Here is a 20,500-nt window from a genome sequence, read left to right on the forward strand (position 1 = left end):
CTTCAAGAATTGGCCTAAAGTATTAATTTTGAGTATTTATGTAATTGTTCTGTAATTTGAATAGGTGCCTTATTGATTGATTCCTGTAATTATTTCATTTAGGTTTTAAATTAAAAATTAATAATAGTCTGACAGTTTCTTAATTACATGTGTCAAGATTATTTTCAAGGAAGAAAATGCTGTGTTTTAAAGTAGGGAAATCACCTCAAAATCTCTTCATTTCTCTAAAGCAGAACAGCATTTCAGTTGAGGGGCTTGATGCAGACCGTGGCGATTGGTCTTAACAATGTAAACTGTGTGAAGTATCTAAAGAATTTGTTTATGTTAGGAAATATTGGGTCTTAATAACGTGATACACAAACACTTGGGCCAGTTAGACTATAGTCTGACCTAAAACAAACATGAAATAACATTTAAATTAGTTGTAATAGCATACTTACAGACAGAAGAGAGTTTATTTTATACTAAAAGCTATTTAATTAGAAACTCCCTGCCTAAGGGGAGATCCTTTCAGGGTATATAATTCTTAAAGTCAGCCTTCGGGAAGCTTTGGTTTAAGATGCCTGAATGAGCCCAATGTGAGAGGTGTCTAGTGAAATTTCACACATGCAGAAGCACTTCACAAGGTATAGATTGTGTTATTATTCATAGGCTAAAAGTAGGTCCAACTCTGAGACCGACTAATTCCCAGTACCTTTGACGTGTGTGTATTCCTTCCTCGAGCCCTGATCCAAACACACTTTTATTGTATGCCTAATTTGCAAAGGACTACAGACAGAAATGAGAAAATTCAGTACTGATGAAAAAATGGCTCTGTTGAGTTCTTTCATTACTTATTTAATGAAAGAGTCATTAATTTATCAACTTGATGCCCAAGCCTAAAAGTTGGACCTTCCTTTGTTTCTTGGCCAGTTTTCTTAATTACCTGCACGCTGCAAGGGTTTCAGACTAACCCTGTGCTTCGCCTCTCCGAGGTCCTTCTCTGTGTGGAAGGTATCCTGCCTTACTGAGATTCTCCCCTCCCCCCCTTTTTGGAGGCTTGGGTTTGGGAGTGTATGAAAGGAAACGATTTAATGATCATTGTTCCATGCACTTACTTATATGGAGGCAGTAATGTACTAAGGAAAACCAGTCTTGGAGGAAAAGTGAATCACTGAGTCATGAAATCCTCAAGAAAACCTTAGCAATGGAATGTTAATGCTTTTAGACTATAGAAGATTATCTTAAAAGTCAGACTTTTCTTCTCTATGCAATTGTTGTAAATCCCCAGCTAAAGAGTTCTTTGAAGGAGGTTTTAGTTTTGCTGGCATTCATATTCCGTAGTCGGTCTGACTTGTTTTGGAAGATTCAAAAAATTTTCTGCCAACTTATATCATGAGAAGCAATTAAAACGTTGAAGTGACTATAGAGGGAATGTGCCTGTGTGTGTGTGTGTGTGTGTGTGTGTGTGCGCGCGTGCGCGTGTGCACGCGCACGCGCGTGTATAAAATTTAATTTGTTTAGCAAAATATCCCAACTCTAATAATGACTTCAGGTTGTTCTTTCATTAAAGGCTGGTAGAAGATGCTGCCCTTGACTTCATGTCATTTTTTTTCTAGATGAAAATTGATTTGTTCGAGTTTCAAAGCAAATAAAGGGAGACAGAATAAACAACAGCAGGGCAGGGGTACCGCTGCAAACTTTTCCGAGTACTTTCAGTGTATTTTTCATCTTTACTTTTATGTGATGGGCCTGTGAAATAGAGCTGTAGACTGGCGAAGACTTTAAATGAAATTTCACACTTTGATGATTTTTTTTTAAACTTTGATATATTGACAGCAAAAGGAGCTGCAAAGCTTTTATATAACTTGAGCAGTAACGCCAAGCAGCAGTCAGACGTCTCTATGCATTTGTGTTTAACTGCAGAAGAAAAACATGTCCATGGGCAGTAGAGGTTCTTATCAACCCCCTAATCCCAGATCCCAGCAAACCTTGAGGGCATGCCTCAGATCTTGCTGAAATCACTGTAGACTCCCACAGTTTGCAGATTAAATATGCTATGTGTTCCTGGCTCCAACAACAGTTTTATGAGCTCACTAAGCTTCCTGTTTCAAGATCCTTTTCTTAAGTTTTTAGGAGCTGCTAAAGGCAATGCTGTCTGGAGTAAGTGGTGTTGTTAATTTAGAGACACTTTAGATATTTCATTCTCTCTCTAAAAATTGCCAAAATTAGGATTTGTAAATCGAAGGACCAGTGAGGCAGGGATGAGGGAAGGGAGCCCTCTGAAAGGCGTGGGATGTTAAATGCATTCCTAAGTGCAAACTTCACGTGGTGTCTCAATTGTTTTAAGGCACCCTGCCTTTGCCCGGCCCCTTAAAATTAGACTTTTTTCCACGTGTAAGTCGAAATGTACTATATTTTAGCACCACACTTCTTAGCTACTCATGGCCCACTTGTAGGTTTTTTTTTTTTTTAAATGTGAAAGTGTTTTTTGTTCAGTGTGTGTATATTTCAACCCGACAGAATGTCCCAGAAAAATCTATGGCTCTCTAAAGAGACTGAATGAACAAGCCATTACATAGTTAATAAGGTGGCATTGGAACATTCCAGCCCCCTCCTGAAAGGCAATATTGTGTTGAGCTCCACATCTGCATCTGTAGTGTCTGCACTCGTGTCCTCATATACGGTGCTTTTGCATTTTGCAGAAGAGTCATAATTAGAAAAGAAAATACTTACATCATCGTCCAACAACATGTCATATAATTCCCAAGAGAACTCGGCCAATTTTGTGCTTAAAGGTTATTCAATGAATGAAATTGTGAAAGCCCATTTGTCAAAGTACTGCATGGTTTCTGTTAGTTTTCAAGCCCCAAATTCATTGTCCGCCCTGGCCCAGCCATTAGTCATCAGTGTATTAGTGCTGCCTTCAGGCCATGCTGCCCGGCACTTCTTCACACCATTATAGCTTTGAAAGTGTACTCTGTCGACTTGTAGAATTACTGCTCTGATTTCCGCTTGGCTGGGTTTGAGGTAAGTCCCCTCCCTACCTTCTAGCTGACTGTAATCCTTGCTTTCTTTTAAAGCTCCTTTCCAGAGATTTAGGGGAGAACTTTCTTAAGGGCCCTGTTGGCATCATACTGTGGTTTTGTTGTGGCATGCACCGTACATAGAAATTGTACCTGCAGTAAATTGGATTGATTGCTGGCCTGAAACAGCTTTGGGCTTTTCTTTACTTTTTTTTTTTTTTTTTTTTTGATGGGAGGGGGGCAACACTGTGTGTGTGTGTGTGTGTGCGCGCGGCTGCGCGAAAGAGAAAAGAGTATGTTTGAAACATAAGCATTTGATTGTATATTTGAATAATTTTTATGCCACAAAATTAAGTAATGGGAGACAAATGTAATTTTCTTGAAATCTCTGCCTGTTGGAGTACCTCAGGAAGCAGTGTGGTATCTTATGTGCTTATTTTCATTTGCATGTTTTTAGCTTTAGCCACCCTGACTTTTTTTGAAAATTGCATAAAATACCTAACAATATTCCAGGGTGCTTTACACCATAAAGTATTGTTTTTTATAACAAGGAACCGAAAACTCACAATTTGGATGAAAGATAACTCACAAGTTGCTGTAATGAAGGCATGAGGCAGTGACACTGTATTATTGTTTTCATTTTGTGATATTTTTAAAAAGAAGAGTTCAGTCTCAAGAGAGTTACCTGTGTGTAGAGAAACCTCAGCCAGCCTCCCAAGAATGAAGCCTTAATGAACTCATATGAATGGAAAGCTGAATGGAGTGGCCAGCAGTGTGGACCAGGTCATGGCTCTTCAGAAAAGCACCTGCGGTGTGGACTGTGGGTGTTCAAATGAAATCCCATACCCAAGCATTTCACCGGGAGGGTGTGCAGTTTGGTATAGTTTGAATTGGCAGTTTTGTACATGACTGGGGGCGTGGGGGGCGGGTGTGAACGATAAGCTGAAGAATTCTGTCTGTGAACAAGCCAAGTTTACAGGCTGAGTGGAGCAGGGACCAGTTTTTACTAAGAGTTATTAAAAATCCTTAAATTTTTGAAAATTTGCTTTTTAAATCACAATTAAGATTCCAGAGTCACAAGTTAAAAAATTGTGAGGATAAAGTATGATGAACAACACCTCATAGAAAATACAATAAGTACCTTTGGGATATCCCCAGCTGATTTTTACACCCAGCAGGTATTCTTGGTCTAGTATTTGTGATGGCTGAAAAGTAAATTACTATTTATAGGACATTCATTCTCTCCCCTTAAGCTTGAATGTAAAGACACACATGATTTTAGGAACCGAAAGTTATGTAAGTTCTATAAGAAGAATTTTTAAATTCAGGGTTTTTTTTTTTTTTTTTTTCCTTCTGAAAATGTGTGAAAACTTGTAATTCCTGTAGACCTCAGCGACGGGAGACAAGGAACACCTTTGATCAGACAGGACGTTTTTGTGATAATATGTGGGTTTAAGGGAAATACAGTTTTCATGAGCTCAGCTGATCCGTAGACTGACAACTGACTTCTAGATCTCATTTTCTGTCTGAGGACTGTCTTCGGCAAACCCACAGAAAAGTGGGGGTGCTGGCTTACTCCACATTATTACTCATTTGTGAGTGGCACCTGCTGATACAGGGCGCTTCCTGCAAAGCCTAAGCGCAGTTGCAAAGCCTAACCGGAGTAAACTGGATGATGCTTTACCATTTTGCAAAACTCCGAAATGGTAACAAGTATTAAATAATGACCTTATACTCCCCTCAAATGTTTCTCATAAAGTGCTACTGGCAGCAGAGAAAGAGTAGCTGCTGATCTTTTGTCTTAAATACAGATGGCAGGCCGGTGCACAAACTGTCATTTGCGATTTTAACCGTAATAGCAGTGATTACTTCATGTCAAAAAAGCTTTTCAATGGTTGAAGTTAAGTATGTGGATTTCTTCAAAGTTTAGATGTCATTAATTGACTAAAGCCAAATTCACTTAATCCATAGCCAGGCAGTCATTTCCCCTTCGAGTAATTCCATTCCTTTTAGAGTAATTCCATTTTGGGATGTCTGTCATGAATGCTGCTTAGTTGAGATCAGGATCCTCAAATGTAGTAAAGAAAGATCGAAAACAATAGGCAGCAGATTTGGGGAACCCTCTAGGCTACCAGAGGCCACTCGAGGCAACTTGGAACAGATCGTGGCTTTCTTATTTGCAACCAACCCTTTAGGTTTTTCTAATTAAGGAAAAGTAAAATCGTACGTAAAGGTAAAAATAATTGTACATTTAAAAATGCTGTAGTTAACCATTCATGAAGATTTCATTAAGAACTTAGGAAGTAGAGCTTCTTTTCTTGCAGAAAAGGAAAGCAGTGCAGGCAGGGAAGGGTGAGGAGAGAAAGCCTGAGATCTTGGGAACGGTTGGCGGGTCACTGGTTCTGCATATGAAATTGATTTTAAGTTCAGGAAGACAGTTGGAGCGCAAGGAAACATCACCCATATTACAAACCTGGGAGAGGTTTTCTTAATGCATGGTTATATGAAATCCACTGAAACCTTTTACATTTCCTAAATGTTGCTCCTTGAAACTCAGACCCAGAATCGATCTAAAGTTAAAATCAGCATTAGTTTGTGCTTCTTGATTTTTCCCCCCTCTTCCTGAAGGATTCATTTTCATTAGAAACTGAGTTTTAATGCTATAGGAAGGTATAATTATTTAATAGGAAGTTTTCCTTAAACTATTTAATAGGAAAATTTCCTTAAAAGATGCTTCAGGAGTAGCATCTTGGAGTAGGAGTCAATGTGCTAGTTAGTGAAGTGTGAGAGAAATGTCACTCCTCAGTGATGCAGGGGGGACTCCTCAGATATCTTTACTCAGGCTGGTTCCTCCTGGCTTTTTAAAACATGAGCACATTAAGGAGATCATTCAGCTTATAAATATACAGGCAGGTGTAAGTAAATGTAATTTCTCTGGAGGAAAGCCTTATTCCACGTGAGCAATAGTTCCCTAGGCTGCACAGAATAATTTCTCACTTCAGGCCTAATCATGGTGCTGTTAAAAGCACTGCTGTCTACTGGAATGCCTTCTCTCTGATCCCTCATTGGCAGGAGCTGTTTTAACCTATCAGAAACGCATCAGGTTACCACAGCAAGCTTTTAACTTAGTTTTTTACATCTTTGAATGCATTAAGGAAAAAAAAAATGAAAGAGAATTATTGCCCAAGTTCAGGCAACTTAAAAATAAACCAACTGGATTAGGGAAATAAATTAAGTAGTCTGCTGTTCACAAAGGATGCATTATCAGTTTATAACTACTGTTTCATTTCACCTTAGATTAGAAAGTCCTTGTATACAGTTCAAACATCATTTTAAATGTTGGTTTTAGCACTGGTGCTTTCTTTAAGAAATTTTAACTGTTGAAGTTATGAAGAAATCCTGCTTGCATGTGGATCCCAGGTTTCACTGCAGAGAGGTGCAAGGGGAAAGGCTGATTTCTGCACGTTGCCAGAATTGTGATTTTTCATCCTATTTACTACGTAAAGCCTCATGGTTGAGGTTGAACTTTGGAACTCCACTGAGGGCCTCCCTCCCTGAGAGACAAGATGTGTCTGTGCCTTCACCATTCACAACATCTGAATCTACTTAGGACAGCTGGTGCAGAAACCTCATTTGGGGGCCAGGTTGATGGACGGCGAGTTAGAAGTTTGGGGAGTGAAGCTCACAGCCCCTGGTTTCCTGAAGACCCCAAGAGTTCCCCCGATGTTTTATCACGGCGAGACGTGTAGGGTGTTGCACTGCAGACAGTACCTGCAAAGTTGCACCTCTCTGGTTTCAGCTGGTGAAACGGCCGTGTGAACGAAAGCAGGGCCGCCGCGGACGACGGTCCGCGGGAAGGGTTGCCCGGCCAGCTGCAGAGTGCTCCAATGCCCGGCAAGATTCCCGGGGAGCAGGGTGGCCGGCGCGATGGGAGTGATCTGGGGCGCTCCTTTCCCTGCCCAGGCCCGGTGGGCTCGGGGCGTTGGGCCCCGCCGCTTGCGACTTGCAGGAAGCCCGCCTCAGGAATGCGACTCGGAGCGGGGGCTGCCCGCGCCCCCGCCACCCCGGCGGCTGCTGGGAGCCAGACCTGGACGCGGGGGGCCGAGGGGCCGCGGGGCCGCGGGCGGGGCCTGCCGGCCGCCGGGGGAAAGGAGGGCGGGCGCGGCGCCGAGCCCTCCGCCGGACCGACCCTAGCCCGGAGCACCGCGCGCCTCCGAGAGCCGCAGGCCCGCCCGGGGAGGGGCGCGGGGGAGCGGGACGGGCGCGAGGACCGGGAGCCCGCCACCGTCGGCGGGACTGCACGAAGGGAGGCCGGCGAGGAAGCGGAGGCCGAGCGCGGGAGCTCTCCCGAAATCACCAGGGCCCGCGGCCTGGACGGTTGTTATAATACTGAATGGTGGGGACTCCTCTGCAGTGATGAAAGTTCCTGGGTGGTGGTCGTGGTGGTGGTGGTGGTGGTGGTTTTCCATTGCAGCTCTAAAGAGCGGGCCACTCGAGGCCATCTGTGTGAAAGTGCAGTTTCAAAAGTAGGTCCCCACAAGAATGGTCAGAATTTGGTCCGTTGCAGTCTAGCCAAGTTTGGCCGGGAGCCATGCGCTAACTCCACCGACAGCTGGTCAGTGGCTCCGGCAAGCTTTGGATGCTTGCTTCTGGAGGCGGTTGATGCAAGTTCGGACTTACAATTCAGAGAGGAAAGACCCACCTGCAGGCAGGTTTCTAGTAGGCAAGGGATTAGGTTGAGAATAGGGTTCTGGAATTAATCTTGCCCTGGGTTTAGGCCTCCGGGAAAATTACAAAAGGTTCAAGGACAGTTGAATGGGAAAAGCCAGGACTGTTTGCTCTCAGGAAGGAATTTTTATCCCTCCATTTACCTATGCAGCCTCAAGCTTGAGCAGGTCCACACTATCAAGAGTTTTCCTGGGTTGCATTCCCACCTCCCCCCCCCCCCCCAAATTGCTCCAACATCAGTTACAAATCGATTTTTTTTCCCCATAAGCCTAAACAGTCAAGGGGCATGCCAGCAAATCTTGCATGCAGTGCTGCAGTGGTGGAAAGGGCCTGAACAACAGGGTGGAGTGTGGCAAGGAGGGAACACTGTCAGGGTGGGGAAGAGTCACCTTTCATTCACATCTAAAAACCAGTGGCATGTTTTCCTCAGAGAAGAATCTTCGAAGTGAGGCCGAACCGAAAAGTGTTCCTTGCAACTTATGTTTTAAATAACTTACACTTTATTATCTCAGAAATTCCAGGTTGTAAAAATAGTACTATGGGGCCACTGCTTCAGTTGCGTGACTTCCACCAGGATCGACTGATTGATTGATTGATTGGCTTATACTAGTCACTTCTGTACCTCATGCTTTTTGTACATCAAATCAGGACTGAGTTCCAAACGGCTTAACGTGTCTCTGAAAAAACTGCCACCACAGCCAGAAGCAGACCCTTCTCTGCTATGAGGTGTGAGAGCCTAGAATGTTAAAACTTTCTCCTTTGCAACTGACAGGGACAAAGTTGTGTTTTTATCAGTAAAATAAGCTGATATAATTTATAGGGATATACAGGAAGCAGATGTCTGCCTTGGCAAGTTGCCATTTTTATAGCCCTGTTCCAAGCATAAACCACACTTTTAAATAATTAGTTACTAACTAATGAGATCCAAAAATAAGTTGTCAAAATAGAAGAAAGGGGTAGATTCTTGAGTGACCAAAGGCCCATTTTTTAGAAATCCATTTCGAACAGGGGGAGGGGATAGGAATTAGTATTCTCTAAGACCATTAATTAGTGCATTTTCCGTCAGTGCCTGGGGCTTTACCTCTTCTCACGTGAGCCTCTCTCTCTGGTGATGAGTATTTGGAGGGTTTATTGCTTTGTTAAAACGAAGTCCTTTGCTTGGGGGAAAAACCAACAACTCCACAAAACCCAAGTTTGTCAAGGAACTTTGGCGACTTGTCACCTCACCAATGTTAATTAGCTCCCTCTACTTAGGGAGAGACTTCCTTCTTAGCCAGGAAGGAATCCCATCTCTTCATGTGTTTCCTTTTTCTTTTTCTTCTTCTTCTTTCTTCCTTTCTTTCTTTCTTTCTTTCTTTCTTTCTTTCTTTCTTTCTTTCTTTCTTTCTTTCTTTCTTTCTTTCTTTCCTTCTTTCTTTCGTCCATTGGCTTGTTTCCATGTGCATTTTTAACTTAGCAAACCCCATCCAAATGCGACCAATAAAACTGTATGTGGGTTTTGAGGGAAACAATTATAGTAAATGCCTGTTCATCCCAAAATGGTTGCAAACGGACTGTTTTGATTAATTAAATATTCCTGTTAAAGTTTTTAGTTTTTATAGAATTTGTCAGTTTTCAAAGAAACACTGGGTATAAAAGACAACATACGTAGCGAAATCAGTGGTGATTAAGAGTCAAGACATTGCAGAATTCTCCAGGCCACTGGGTCATCTCTGGATCACTTATTTACTCCGTAAACATTCTTATGGGTATGGAGGTACCAGGAAGATGACCGTGGTGCTTGTCTTCACAGAGCTTAGTTAGGATCTAGAGGAGAAGACGGCCATGAGGCCGTTCCGCAAAAGATTCTGGAAGATGAGTTCATTATTGATGGCGGGCTGTTGACGTTCAGTACTCTGGGGTGCCATTCACTCCTTATGTCATCGAATCAGCAAAAACTAAAATGGGTACCTGTTGCATGGGGTCCATACAGTGAACACAAAGGTGTGGGATGGTTGTCTGCAAGCTTCAGTGAGCCTGATGATCACCAGTCCTGGCTAAAATAAAGATTCCAGGTGCCACCTGCAAGAGCCCTCAGGGATTGGACCTGGGAATCCAAATGTTTTGCAAGCCCTGTAGCAAGGCTGGTCCAGGTGGCTCTTTTACTACCCTGGGAATCAGCGCTCGGGCTTGGATGAAGTGTTCTCATGGCATATTTTAAAGATAATATTTAAATCAATCTAGGGGGAGCAGTCCAAAACATTAGAATGGCTCTGAGATCGTTAGAGCAAAAAGAGACTGTTGAGAGTCTCTCCTCCAAGGGTTCTCTATCTGGATTCATGGCAGAGCTTGGAGGGCCTGTGATCCCTTGGAAATCAAACGTACCCTTTTTGGTGTGTGTTTCAGAGTATTTTTCTGGTCTCAAGATCCATAACCTTTCACATACTCTTAAAGAGGACTATACCCACCTTCCCCCAAGGTTAAGCCCCAGGTCCCAAGGTGTGATTGTGTCATGTGACAGATGAGAAAACCCAACCACTGGAAAACTCCAGGGGGCACCATTCAGGTAGCTGCTCCTGAGGGTGTTGCCCAGCAGCAGGGCAGTCCGGAGGCTCCTTTACTGTTGTACTTTGCTACCGAGTGCTCTTTGAGGCATGTTACCGAATTTGCAGGGGATCTCACAGTTGATATGTAAATTTAACTCCAGGCTGCCTTTTTTCTTTCTTATTCTAGAACAGCTGTTCTTAAAAAACTTGTGTGTTTTGCAGTGAATGACAGTAGAAGTTAGCAGAAGAGCTGGTGCTCCAGTGGGAGGCAGCCTCGGGATTGGAAGCTTTTCTAGTTACTTGAATTCCAGATCTAGGGGACTCTCTGGTACAATAAAGAAAGAATTCACATTTCCCTCGCAAATCGGAGTTGAGGATGACTAAAAAGATTTCATCTGGTGTTTTCACTCTTTCAGTGGGCTAAGCAATTGCTTATTTTATTTTGCTGGTCGTTGTTTTGATGGAACACGGTGGTGTCAGCTGAAGGTGGAAAATCAGCAGACTTGACCAAAGAAGGGGCCACCATGAGTGTTCGCAATCTAGATAGCTTGAAGAAAACATGTGGGAGAGGGTACCTTTCATTTTCTCGTGTCTTCTTTGTAGGTGCAGCTCACGACTGCAAAAAAACAAAACAAAAAACAAACAAAAAAAAACAAAACAAGAACAAGAACCTAAGAGAGTGAAAATTGATGAATGATGAGTTAGGACAATTACCACACGAATGAAGCCAGTGAAAGAGGACCCACTGTGCTTGCCTTTAGTGGGGTTTTAGTATTTCTTAAGCAGTCCCAGGCTTTGCTGTCCGCAATCTTTTGACTTTTCCTGTGGGATCCAGAGCATGTTCTGACGCCTTTGTTGGTTTTAAAAATGTAGCACAAATGGATTGAAACGTTCTCATGTTTTAAGAAAGCTTAAAGAGTCTGGTTTACCTGATTGAATTAGGATTAATTCAATCCAAGGGCGTATTGCAATTCAGATCATTTTAGAGAGGGGAGCAAACATCACTGGCTTCCTGGCTCAGATTACCCTCTGCTTCCAAACTCTGAGAAGGGCTTGGATTTTGAGAAACGGTCATGCTCTTTAAAACATCTAACTGATACTTACAAACCTTTCCCTTTTTTGGAAGGCTGTCACAGTGCCCCTGCCTACAAATCTGACCACCCGAAGTGGCATTTGTAGATGTGGCTTACCCTTGGGTTTCACACTCTAAACACAGTTGAAAATCGGAATCTTGACATCACTTGATAACAGATGCCCCTGTAGGAATTTGGGGAAAGTCTCACATTATGGGTATTTCCCCTGCCATCTCCTTTGGCGTGTGTAGACAGAATTTGACTGGCTCGTTATTCCCACTTGGAGGTATTTTTGCAAGAAAACTTGTGGGCCACGGTCTTCCAGATTTTGGACCCTGCTAAAGCTCGGCAGGTGAAGCGGGCTTCTCAGTGAGATTTTTTTTCCCCGCCCTCCTCCCCCCACTCTTCCTGGAAGCTGATGGCACTGTTTCCTTTTAGGCGTTCCTGGTAGCAGAGAGCTGAAGTAATGAGAAAGCATCATGGAGGCCCAGTCCCGCAGTTCCACCACCCCTGAGAAGAAGAAAGTGGAGAATTCCATAGTGAAATGCTCCACGCGAACAGATGTCAGCGAGAAAGCCGTGGCCTCCAGCACCACTTCCAATGGTGAGCGGCCACGGGGATCACCGGCAGCCAAGCCTACAGTCATTTTTGTGTTCTCTGCATTCCTGGTGCATTGAGCATTTGCACCTGGATCGGGGTCTATTCCTTGAGAAGCTAAAGAAAGCAAATGGGGGTGGAGGCTGGGGGGCGTGGGACGGGCAGGCTTTAGCAGTCTCTATTTTGGCACCGCAGCTACATGTTTTCTTCCAAATTTTCTAATTTGAGATGTAAATGTGATAGGGTATTTATTATAGGAAGTTCCTGTTGTGGCATTTTGGAAATCATCTTGATTAGCCTGGCAGGAGTTCAAAATACTTTGCATTTCACACGGCAAAGTCTCCACTAGTCGGAATAATTAGTTATTAGTTATTACAAAAGACTCAAAAGTTGCCTTGTCAAGATTTAGGGATCTTCCCCCCCCCCGCCCCCCCCCCCCCAACTCTGGAGTTCATTCGAAAGAATTTTAAAAGCTGTTAATGGTTGGACCTCGAGGTAACACTGCTATCCGAGATGCAGGTTTTGCTTATAAAAATGGACTTAATTGTGTTCGCAGATAACACATAGCTGTTGTTTCCGTATGTTGTATTTTTTAATATTTTAAGCAGTGTTGAGAGGCATTTCAGTTCAAGCATGGAGCATTGCAAACAAATTCCAGAGCCCCCTCTGGAAAAAAGCAGGCTGAACAGGTTCATGGTGACCGCTTCCTTTGCCCCCCTTTTCTACTCTCGTAGGTCAGTTGGTACCTTTGCTTTTTGCAGATTTCATAGCCTCCCTGGTCCCCCTCTCTCATTGTTCTCCACTTTTCCATGTGCTCTTAGGAAGAATGAGCCAGACTTTTCTCCCGGTTTTTGGGCACCGCAAATCTGGACACACTGATTTCCGTGAGCCAATGTGCTACCTCCTTCCCTATGGGCTTTTATTTTATTTATTCCGAGAAAGAGTTTACTGGCTTGATTTAAATTTTTTTATATACAATTGGGGAGTCCGAATCTACTTTGGAAGGTAACTTGCAGCTCAGATCCTTTGACTCTGAAGGCAGACATCCAGGAAACAAAGCTGCACCTGCCTTTCCTGACTGGCACTGCCTGAGCTGACACTGAGGAGCCTGGTCCCTGGTCCCTGTGCCCATCCCTGTGCATGGCGAGTGCGTGCCGCTCCTGCGTTCTTCTTCCCGGATGTCACCAGTGTGCACTGCTGGCTTGTCTGGGCCACTGGGGGGGCTGGCACTAAATCTGCTGCGAATGAGTCCAATTTTGAATTGATCCGTAGGGAGATATATTTATGTCTAAAATAATGAATTTACTTTATGTACATGTGGGAATTTATCCGTATTTCTCCCTTTATTTGTGGTATTTAATTTTTTAAAGTTTATTTATTTTGAGAAAGAGAGCCTGAGTGGGGGAGGGGCAGAGAGCGAGGTGGGGAGAGAATCCCAAGCAGGCTTCATGCTGTCAGCACGGAGCCTGGCTTAGGGCTCTATCTCAGGAGCCGTGAGGTCATGACCTGAGCTGAAATTGAGAGCCTGACACTCAACTGACTGAGCCACCCAGGAGCCCCAGGAACGGGGAGCTTATTTTAATTGAGCTGAATATTTGTGTTATTCTTCCAGTGAGGTTATAGAAGACGTACTTTCTCCTAAAAAACAATCATTTTTTTTTTTCTGGAATTCGGAAAAATTAGACAAGTTTATTATTTCAAAAATAGAATTAGTCTATGCCGGGTAGATTGGTAATTTCAACAGAATGGTAATTATGTAGGAATAAGCACTTTCTGGGTATTATGGTTCACAAAACATCCACTTTTGGTTATCTTTAGGCTTGTGTGTGCGTGAGTGCGCGTGAGGGTGCGTCGAAGCTTGTGGGTGTGCGTGAGCATGAGTGTAGAGGAGTGCGCCTGTGGGTGTGTAAGAACGGATGAGAGCGTGTGTGAACTGATAGATGAGCTGTGCTGTGTGGACCCTCTGTGAGCCACTGTCATTTGTGGATTACAGCGGGATCCCACTAGTGGTCTGTCTGTCCTTGCAAAGGTGCCACTGCCTTTGCCTCTCCCACGCATGCTCGGGAGGGTTTTGGTGGTGCTGTGTCTGTCTTGGGCCACTCGGACCCTGCGTTCCTCTCATGTAACCATTTGGGGTGACTGGGAGCAGAGCTAAGTGGCAGCCAAGAAGCTACTCAAGAACATTAGAGAAGGAGCAGTCAGGATTCATGAAGTTGGTCCTGTCGTCTGCAGTAATCACGGATCCTGAGCCCAAATCCCCTGGCTTCCCGCCCTGATCAGCCTGTGCCCTTGAAGTACACATGGCTTCCTAAATGGGTGTAAAACCTGTCCTGTTGGGGGCAAATGCTCATTAGTTGGGTTTGCAAGGCACATGCCTGCCTGAAGGAGAGCTGTCCTGGTAATCCTGGAGCTCTGACTATTTTTCCAGTGTTCCTGTTTCTTTTAAGGGATTTATTAACTTTTTATTTTGGGAGAATATAAAGACCCAACCAAGTAAAAGAAAAATGGAAGTGGTGTTTTTATGCATGGATTGCAATTCTGGAAGATTCCAGGAAACCCTGCAAACAGATTTAAAGACAGGAACAGACCTTTTTCTTCGTGATTGCTTTATGTAAGCGGTGCTAATAATTGTAAGATCTTTCCCCCAGAGTTCTCTGCAGGTTTTACCTAACGAGCTTGGAGCCTCTTTACAGCCCTAGGATCGTGTGCCAGGGGCTGGAATCACCCAGCCTCTTCTCTGTTCTGCAAACTCTTACCTGGTCTCATGCTTTTCCTCCGCACGTCGCTGTGTTCGTATGGCTAGTCTGGGAGGCTTGGTCTGAGTTTGGTGTGGGTTGTAGAGCGTGTGGGGGTGCTGGCAGGTAGCTGTCATTGCCATGGTCATTTTTCCTTTCGCCTCTTCTGTTTTCCTTTTTTCTCTTTTCTCTTTACAAACATCTCACAAAAAGAAAATGAAAATCATTTGGATCCCCTCGAGGTAGTAGTGATTGCTACCGTGTCGAGGGGCTTTCTTTACAAAGGTCTGACATTCAGGGATTTGTCAATGAGCAGTTAAAGGTGAGTTTAGCAACAAGAACCAAAATGCATGTATTCCATGCCTTTTTTTTTTCTCCCATCCACGATTGCAAGGGTTAAAATAAAAATAAAACAAGCAAACAAGAAGTTTTGTTACTGGTGCTGTGTTAGGTTGACTTAATTAACTTTTCCAGCCATTATGTGCTACAATTTGTTCCTGATTGTGAGCTTCCCGGCCAAACCACGCACATTCCACTGCATGTCCTTACAGATCTGTTTTCTTAGTTTCCTCAGCTGAGTATCTACTCCTAGAATAACATTGAAACAGACTTTTGTTTAAACACACACATTCACACAGCTAAAATGTAGGGTTCGAAAATGAACAGCCTTCTAAACAGGCATTTGCCTCTTAACACTGAAATTTAAAACGGCACAAGTAAGAAACTGCGTTCTGAATCTTCTATGGGAAAAAGACAGGCCATATTTGATTTTTGTAACATGTAAGAACCGATATCGACACAGAAAGCATTCAGTGTTCTTACCCACCACAATGTGTGTTTCGTGTGCCATAGTTTGATTTTAAGCTTCGGTGTTCTTCGTTAAACATAAATGACAGAAGAAAAGACTTAGTTTTCCGGATTTCTGTTACGTGCAATTGTGACTTAAGGATTATTTTTGGCATCTAATATATTTCACATGTACAGTGAACACGCAGCTATTAGGTGCCACTGTTTACTTAAAAACCTCCAAGTGTGTTAATATGCTAGCACCACAAGCAAAGTGCCTTAATAATCTGTTGCTGGTAGGGATTCATTACTTTCAAAGCTACCTGTTGTGTTTTGTAAATGGTAAATGCTTTTTAATCCAGATAGTCCAATGTTTTAAACATTATCCTTACTCCAAAGCATTTCCTTCCATGACTTGCCAATACTGACTTTTCATTTTGAAATGTTTTATGTCATTTTTGGCCTATGATTTTTTTAAAGGAGCAATCTGATATTTCTTATTAACCTACTACTCTGCTTTAAAAAAAGAAGGGCACTAATAATGAACGTATGTAGGCCAAGGTCTCAGAGATCTTTTACTGACTCTGATGGTTATTGGGAACATACCTTAAAGTGATAGAAAGCAGAAATTATAATGTTAATGGTGATGCAATATGAAACCAAAGTTGATAGATTAACAATGGAGAGGAAGTTCCCTGTTCTCTTCGTTTCTTTCAAAAGGAAGAGCTTGTTTCCCCTCAGCTTAAAAAAAAAATCTTCCAGGTTTGTAAGGGGATAGAGTTGTGGTCTACAAGTATGTAAGGAGATACTTTTTTTTTTTTTTTTTTTTTTTACTTTAACCTTTGGTCACTTCCTGGCCTTGGGATTTTCTTTCAAACTGTTCAGTAACACCTATCAGTGTTAATCGTGATATCAATTGGTCTCCTGGCTCAGCGTTTTGTTGGGAATTTGGAATTCATTGGCTGTTCTCTACCATGAGTTCTCGTCTCCTTGACTATTTTTTATGGTAAGAGACGACGTGCTTAATTCTGCTTAGAAATGGTGGGCAGTTTGTGCTATATAAACAGCAGGTTGTGAGTTTTAGGTTTTTTGCCCCTTTAGATGTTCAACCCTTTTTTTCCCCCCCCTTGGCCACATTTTGTTTTCTGGCACATGACAGATGGATGGGAAGGGCTGTCGGAAATAATGGATTTCAAATTATAGGATGTTGGTTAGGAGAACCCACAAGTTTGGGAATGTGAAAGCTTGGATTGAATTCTGGCAACAGGACTAGACTAGATGTGTGGGTTTGGGCAAATGAACGCCTCAAAGTCTCAGTTTCCTCATCTGTTTAGCAAGAAAGTAATTAGACCCACTTCACAGGATCTTTAGGGGATTAAGTGAGGCAATGCCGTACCGTTCTATACGCACCGAACGGAGTAAGAGCTTAGCAAATGTCAGCCGTAGTTATTGGACAGAGTGTGTAGATGAGTAAACGCTATGAATCCAAAACAAAAGGATTGTGTTTTCTTGAGAATACACATAGGTTTTGAAATTAAGGGAAAAATGTTTGGTAAAAGTAATTTTGAATTTGCTGGACTCTGAAAAATAGTTCAAGATGTTTCACAAATCCTGACTGTAACCAAGTTTGCTTATCTTAAGGAAGGATGGATAACGAAACCAAAGTTTTTGTTTTGTAGCATTCTTCTGAATGCATTCTTCTGGGAGCCAGAAAATAGGGAAGAGAATTTTGAGAAAATTTGTTTTGTTTTGTTTTTTTTAACCTTGAAAACTAACATTATGTGGCTTAGAATAAGAAAGAGCATATGCGCATCCCTTTTCTTGATTCTTTTTCTGGGGTAAAGTGTTTCTCATTTATGAGGTGGTTTGGTTGTATTAGAGTTAGATTTTAAATGTTTCTTAAAAGGAGATTTCACCTTTTTGAATCAAGTGACTAATGATGGATAATCTGATTCTCATAAGAGCCCGGGCTCTCTTGAGCTCCAAACTCGTGCCCCTGAACCTGGCAACCTCTGATTCTTATTTTGGCCAAGTGTATCATCTTTCCTGCAGTCACCCAGGCTTGAAACCGCACCGTCACCTCTGACCCCTCCGTCTCTCATGCTTCCCACATCCTACCAGTTTTGAAGTCCTGGTAGATTTTCCTCTGTAATTATTCACTCCTGGGTCCCTTCAGGCCACCCTACTGCACTGTGCTATTTAAAACCTACTACCTCATGCCTAGACAGTTAAAGCAACCTTCTATCCACTCACCATGCCTTTTTCCCTCTGCTGTTGTCATTTATGGAACTTGCTCTTGCCAAATTAATCTTTTTACGGTTCTGCTTACGCCACGCCCCTCCTCTGGAACCTTCAGTGATTCCCAGCTACCTAGAGGATACAGTTCAAAATCCTTTGATTGACACTTAGGTATCTTCCAGAGTCTGACTGCAGTCTTTCTCGTCTGACATGCTGCTACCGTACTGTCGGCTCTGTAACCCATATTTTAGGTAAATTGAAGGGCTCTTTGCCTTCGTTTGCGTGTTATTCTTCCACAGAAGGAGTGTAAGTTCTTCTCAGATGTGACCGTGTCTTCAGTCTCTTTCTCTCTATGCAGTCTTGTGTCCTTTTGGGGAATTACCTACTAATGCTTGATTGTTTGGTATTTTATTTATTATTGTTATGTTCATTAATAGCCTGTATTTTAGAGAAGTTTTAGATTTACAGCAAAATTGAGCAGAAAATACAGAGAGTTCCTGTATACTCCCTTCCTCCCTAGATTCCCCTATGAACCAATACTGGTACACTATTATTAACTGAAGTGTGTAGTTTTCATTAGGGCCCACACCTTGTGTCATACTTTCTGTGGGTTTGGACACATGTATAATGATGCGTAGACACCGTTACAATATCATACAGAATAGTTTCCCTGCCCTAAAAATCCTGTGCTCCACTTATTCCCCCCTCCCCCCTCTGTAATTCTTAATTTTTACCATTTAGTTAAAACTTTTTGAAAGGGGCACCTGGTTTACCCCCACCCCCCCCCGACACCCCCACCGCGCTTCAGTGTTTTGTGCTTGAGAGCCTCAGCAGGTACTCAAGCGGCCTGTAAGGTGCCTATGGAGCACAGGTATGAGTGCTGAGGTTTGAATCCCAGCTCTGCCACTTTGTTGCTGTGTGATTTTAGGCTAATTACTTAGCATCTCTGCAGCTGGCACAGTGAGTACCCAAAATGTCAGCTGTTGTTAGTAATAGTATAAGTTGGCAGGATTTCATTCACGGACACATTTCATCTTGCTCTTTCAGCACAGCATCGTTTGGAAATACTCTAGGGGTGGATAAGCTTTAATCTGATTGAGAGAATCAGAGGTTACTGGTTTACAGAAAACCCTGAAAATGTGGTCCTCAGGACCTAGCTTAACAGCAAGTGAGCAGATGACGGGAGCCGGGATCAGCAAGCTACCTCGAATCACTGGTCCTGAAACTGGTACAAGTTTGGATTTAACTAATCAAATGCTTTCAGGGTCTACTTCTCATTCATAAATATTCATTCAGATTATGGGATGAAATCAGTAATTCCTGTGCCAATGGGCTTCCCTGAGGACAAGGCTCCTTTTTCTCACGTATATAGTTATTGGATTTCTCCTCTAAAAGGACAGTTATTGGGCCCTCAGATAAATCAGGAGTGAGTATCAAGCCCATCTTGCCACAGCTTTCCAAAGTTGGGAGTGAAAAGCCACAGCGTGATGTGTTCTGCCGGCGGAAAGTTTCTGGGCTGCTTTGATTACTTGTGATCAAGCGATGTGGTTATTTCACATTGCCAGAAGGAAACTGGTCAGAATCAGAAACAGTAACCTCAGCAGTAACAGCTCGGGGCCAAACAAAATGGCGCTTGTGGGTGGGCGGTCTCCCAATGGGGAGGTAGCTTGGTGGCCTTCCCCCTCGCACCTCTTTGGCCCAGTTGGGTGAAGGGCTGGTGCTTCCAGGCAGCTCGCAAGGTGCGATGCCAGAGGATTGCCATCCCGAGCGCTGGATCCGCAAGGGTCCCAGCCGGAGAAGGAGGCGGGGTGACGGTAAAAGCAAAAATCTCCGTGTTATCTTGTTTACATGGAAATCTTTCCAAATATATCTGCTGCAATTCATGTTTATTTTAAAAAACTTACATGCTGCATAATTCACTCTTTTTTGTTGTGCAGTTCTAGGAGTGTTGACAGATCTCTAAAGTCACGTAACCACCACCACAATCAAGACACAGAACGGTTCCAGCACCCCCCAAAATTTTGACACACACTTGTTTTTTTAAACTTGGCTCAGCAATACATACCATCAGAGTCAACAGTAATAACAGAAAGTTCTAGAGCAGCAGTAGCTGCTGGATGTTATATTTATTTTGTATTTTTTAAAAGTCCATGATTTTTTTTAGGCCCTGTTAACATTACTTACTGTTAGGTTTTAACTTTTTTTTTTTTGAATACATCATGTTGAATTGGTAGTAGAAGTAAAATGTTCTTGAAAATTGCCCAGAAGTATATGACCTAGTGTCTCTGCCAGTCTGTTTTCTTTTCTTTCTTACTTTTCTTCTTTTTTTTTTTTTTTTTGAGCGTCCAGTCAATGTATTGTTTCCTTTTAGGCCAATTTAAAATGTCATTTTACTTAAAACTACAAGGCACTCATAGTAATGAGGGCTTTTTCTGCTGTTTTGCCTCCATGAATTAATTGCACGAGAACGTTACAACATTTAATGCAGCTCCAACCTAGAGAAAAAAAAAATATCAAAGCCTTTGTTCAATCTGTTTTCTTTCTTCCTCCTTTTGCTTTTTTTTTTTTTTTTTTGTAACCTCACTCTCTTTCCCCTCTACTTTTATAGATCGGACTTCGTCTTGGGTAGAGGAAATTTTTATATAAAAGTTATCCCCACTCTGACTTAGACTGCTATTTTTTTTTTCCTTTTTCACTCTTCCCCCCCCCCCCCCCCCCTTTCTTTGACTCTTTCCTCTTCTTGAGCTGGCTCTCTCTCACTCTCTCTCTCTCTTTTTCCCTTTTGGTTGTAGAAAGTTGAGTTCCATCCCAAT

At 42.8% G+C, this 20,500-nt stretch overlaps 1 protein-coding gene across 2 annotated transcripts in view; it reads left to right on the forward strand.

Annotated features, from left to right (window-relative positions):
• GLI3 (GLI family zinc finger 3) overlaps nt 1-20,500 on the forward strand; it is a 281,417-nt gene that overhangs the window by 2,146 nt on the left and 258,771 nt on the right. For both annotated transcript variants that reach the window (XM_053897676.1, XM_053897677.1), the window contains exon 2: nt 11,770-11,934. In XM_053897676.1, coding sequence (XP_053753651.1) covers nt 11,811-11,934 — 124 coding nt within the window. In that variant the 5' untranslated portion in view covers nt 11,770-11,810. The remainder of the gene's footprint in view (nt 1-11,769; nt 11,935-20,500) is intronic.

Source organism: Panthera pardus, unplaced genomic scaffold (genome assembly GCF_024362965.1).
Source record: "Panthera pardus isolate Hobbes unplaced genomic scaffold, ASM2436296v1 HiC_scaffold_8, whole genome shotgun sequence".
NCBI lineage: Eukaryota > Metazoa > Chordata > Mammalia > Carnivora > Felidae > Panthera > Panthera pardus.